Source organism: Urtica dioica, chromosome 1 (genome assembly GCF_054948205.1).
Source record: "Urtica dioica subsp. dioica isolate 48M chromosome 1, U.dioica_male_clone48M_v1_H2, whole genome shotgun sequence".
NCBI lineage: Eukaryota > Viridiplantae > Streptophyta > Magnoliopsida > Rosales > Urticaceae > Urtica > Urtica dioica.
The window spans coordinates 43,557,134-43,561,212 of record NC_142756.1 but is presented as its reverse complement, the minus strand read 5'-3'; the positions used below and the strand labels follow the sequence as shown (position 1 = coordinate 43,561,212).

The window sequence follows — 4,079 nt, the reverse complement described above, 5'->3', positions numbered from 1 at the left end:
CGCCAACTTCATTAGGGAGGCGAAACACCCCAAGTGGGTGTCCAATGTCGTCATGGTGAAGAAGCCAAACAGAAAGTGGCGGATCTGCATCGATTACAAAGATCTCAACAAGGCCTGCCCGAAGGACAACTTTCCTCTCCCAAGAATTGAGCAACTCGTGGATGCCACGGCGGACAATGAACTACTAAGCTTCATGGATGCCTACTCGGGATACAATCATAACCGCATGCACGAGCCGGATCAAATCAAGACCACCTTCGTTACGAACCGCGGACTCTGTTGCTACAAGGTCATGTCTTTTGGCCTTAAAAACGCGGGTGCGACGTACCAAAGGTTGGTAAATCGAATGTTCGCCAACCAGATCGGCAAGACAATTGAGGTCTATGTGGACGACATGTTAGTCAAAAGCCTCAAAGCCTACGACCACGTCTGAGACCTCGGGGATATGTTCACAATCCCGTTGCGTTACAAGATGAAGCTCAATCCCAACAAGTGCGCTTTCGGGGTTGAGTCCGAAATATTCCTGGGTTACATGGTGAGCCGCCGTGGGATCTAATCTAATCCCGAAAAAATCAAGGCGATCTTGGAAATGAGGTCACCGCAAAAGGTTAAAGAAGTGCAAAGTTTAACGCGATTCGTGTCCAAGGCCACCGACAGGTGCCAACCATTCTTTAAGGCATTGAAAAGACCCACAGGTTCGTGTGGACGGAGGAGTGCGAGGAGGCGTTCCGTGAAATGAAGACCTACTTCAGCTCCCCTCCGTTCCTTGCAAAACTGAAAGATGGTGAGACCTTGTATGTCTATCTCGCGGTTTCCGACAGGGCCGTGAGCGCAGTTCTGGTACGCGAGGAAGATAGGGTTCAACGGCCGGTCTAGTACGTTAGCAAGGCGCTCCTCGACGGCGAAACTCGATACCCGGAAATCGAGAGATTATCCCTCGCCCTTGTCATGAGCGCGAGAAAATTACGCCTTACTTTCAAGCACATCCGATCATGGTGCGCAAGGGACATCCTATCGAAAAGGCTTTGCAAAAAGGGACCTCGTCACGAATGGCCATATGGTCCCAAGAGCTGGGCTAGTACGGGGTCGAGTTTCAAACTAGAACCGCTATCAAAGGCCAGGACCTCGCCGACTTTGTGGCGGAATTCACTAGTACGCCCCTAACAGGCGAAGACAAGGAAGACAAGGAGAACGACCACGACGGGTCGTCGAAGAAGAGGACTAGTGGCCCGATAGGGCTGGTTTAGGACTTGCACGTAGACGGCGCATCGAATGCCCGGGGGGCTGGCGCCGACGTCATACTCACAAACCTCGATAGGGAAAATTTGAGGTACGCCTTGCGATTCGAGTTCAAGGCCTCCAAAAATGAGGCGGAGTACGAGGCTCTGATCGTTGGCTTGGAATTGGCGAACAAGCTAGAAATCCGGAACCTGCGTATTCATTGCGACTCACAACTAATTGTGAACCATATGAAGGGCGACTACGCAGCCAAGGAGCCGAGCATGATCACGTATCTATCCAAGACTCAGAAGAACCTGGAAGCCCTGTCATGGTTCGAGGTAGTCCAAGTTCCCCGAGAGGCGAACATTGAGGCCGATGCCCTGGCACGCCTTGCGTCAGGGATAGACGAAGAAGGAGAAGGCAATGTCCCAATAGAAGTGTTGACCCGACCCTATGTCTCGAGACGCGACGTAGGGGTGATTGATGAAATGCCACCCCCCTCATGGATGACGCAACTCGTGGAGTACCTCAAACGAGGAGTCATCCCCAAAAACAAGGCGGAAGCAAGAAAGCTGAAAAGCTTGGCGCCGAAGTACACAATGAGGGGGACACCCTATTCAAGAGAGGGTACTCGATACCCCTCCTCCGATGCTTAACCGAGGTGGAAGTGAAAAAAGCGCTCCGCGAGGTGCACGAGGGGCTGTGTGGGAACCACACTGCCGGACAGTCTCTGGCTCTGAAGCTGCTAAGGCTTGGGTAATTTTGGCCAACCTTGAAAAAGGACTCCCACGAGTGGGCCAAAAGGTGTGACAAATGCCAAAGATTCGCCCACGTCCCGTGCCAAGCACCGGCGCCACTATGCCCGATCGTGGTGCCTCGACCCTTCGCGAAGTGGGGAATCGACCTCATCGGTGAGCTGCCTACGGCCCCGCGACAATACAAGCACGCAATCGTAGCTATCGATTATTTCACGAAATGGGTGGAGGCGGAACCGTTGGCAAAGATCACGGCGGTGAACACGACTAGTTTCATCTAGAAGAACATCGTCTGCCACTTCGGGATCCCTGCATCGATTGTGACTGACAATGGGAAGCAGTTCGACAACGCGCGCGTCCGTGACATATACGAATAGTTGTTCATCAGCAAGACCTTCTCGTCCCCCCGACATCCTCAGGCCAACGGCCAAGTCGAAGCGGTCAACAAAATGATCAAGGAGAACCTGAAGAAGAACCTAGAAGAAAGAAAGGGGGCATGGGCCGAGCAGCTCCCCATGGTCTTGTGGGCGTATCGGACAACCGCGCGGAGCGCGACCGGCGAAACCCGATTCGTGCTCGCATTCGGAATCGAGGCCGTGGTACCCATCGAGACCAAACTCCCGACTTTTCGCATCGAAGAATTCGAAGAAAACGCCAACAACGAAGGAATGAGGCTCGAACTGGACCTCATAGACAAGAAGAGGGCAGACGCACTTACCCGCCTCGCCGCACAAAAGAGGAAGGTCGAAAAATATTACAACTCCAAGGTCTAGCGGCGAAAGTTTGCCGACAGAAGCCTCGTCCTCAGAAGGGCGTTTCAAGACACCAAGGTGCAAGCGGCGGGAGTCTTTGGTGGGAAGGCCCGTATCGTGTGCGCCGAGCCATACATGGTGGCACGTACGAGCTCGAGAACCTGGAAGGGCTCGTGTTCACTCATCCGTGGAACGCCGAGCATCTGAGGCAATACTACCCATAGAAGCCCGCTCTCGACTCTTTATGCTTTTTTCATTTTATTTTCAATTTTGTTAAGTGACAATTTCGAGTTTAAATAAAGCCAATGGCCAGGGGGTGTAATTTTAATTTGTTTTGACACAATAATGGGATTACATTTTGCCTCAAAAGCTTTTTTCATGAGTTATTATCATTTCTAGTCTCCTCTACGAGTACACAAGAAACTCGGGGGGCTAACAGGTACACATCTTTCGCGCGACGCTCTCGAACGATTCCACGCCGAAAGGTAGCGAAATGTCAACGGGTCGCATCCGCGCACCGGACCACTGATCCTAAGGCAGCAGTCAAAATCCAAAACGCGACACGCGTACCGACAGGTACCGCGCTCGCTAGGAACTGCGCTTGCTTCAAGCCCATCCTGGCACATAACACGCACGCCGACAGGTAGCGTACACGCCAGGAAAGAAGCACGCTAGCCATCCAGCTCGTACGCTGAGAGGCAGCGAGTCACTAATGGATGTCAAAGGCTCACACCACCCCGCCGGACGAAACTGGTCTAGCCAGCGTCCACGAGAAACCTCGCCACTAAGTATGGCACTAAGCCGTGCAGACTGGTTATGCTAGACATAGTAAACCGAGGGTCGTGAGACACGCACTAGCCGGATTGCGCGAATCAATTACGCTAAGCATAGTAAATCGAGAAAATAAGACGCACAATAAACCGAAAAAGCTTTAATGAAAACAATCAATGTTTCGGAAACAATCCAACGAAAGGAAAACAATACGACAAATATCCGAAAGGAAAGCAACAAAGAAGACAAGCGCTAAACAAGTGCGTGGGAAATAAAAAACAAGACCAACTACTCGGAACCAAAGTCGACCTGCTCCTCATCAATCTCGGGCGGAGGGACGCCCGACCCGTCTGTGGCCTCTCCGTCAAGCGGGCAGTTTGTAGACTGAGCAGCCTCTGCGGGAACCTAGGGATAAGGGTCGTCCGCCTGTGGCACGTCGTCCAAGGGGGGAAACATGCCGTCAAAGAAAGAAAAGGTGGTTCCGCGAGATGCGTTCTCCTTCGCGGTCGCGTCACGAACCCGTACGGCCGCCCGTATCGAGCCTCCTCTAGGCCGATGTCGCAGTCATCCTCTAGATCCG

General features: G+C 52.6%; 1 protein-coding gene across 1 annotated transcript; it reads left to right on the top strand.

The window, feature by feature from the left end:
* Positions 1-472: 472 nt before the first annotated feature.
* LOC149407964 (uncharacterized) lies at positions 473-2,749 on the top strand. The gene is made up of 3 exons (XM_089622821.1): positions 473-535; positions 1,476-1,559; positions 2,396-2,749. Exons 1-3 carry the CDS (start codon positions 473-475, stop codon positions 2,747-2,749), a joined length of 501 nt encoding a protein of 166 aa, XP_089478947.1.
* The last annotated feature ends 1,330 nt before the right edge of the window (positions 2,750-4,079 follow it).

Excerpts from the sequence above, each read along its gene's own strand:
- LOC149407964 (XM_089622821.1), top strand. The coding sequence starts at position 473 with ATGAAGCTCAATCCCAACAAGTGCGCTTTCGGGGTTGAGTCCGAAATA. Across the intron at positions 536-1,475 it reads AAATATTCCTGGGTTACATG|GGCGACTACGCAGCCAAGGA; the intron begins GTGAGCCGCCGT and ends AACCATATGAAG. Across the intron at positions 1,560-2,395 it reads AAGCCCTGTCATGGTTCGAG|GCCAACGGCCAAGTCGAAGC; the intron begins GTAGTCCAAGTT and ends CGACATCCTCAG.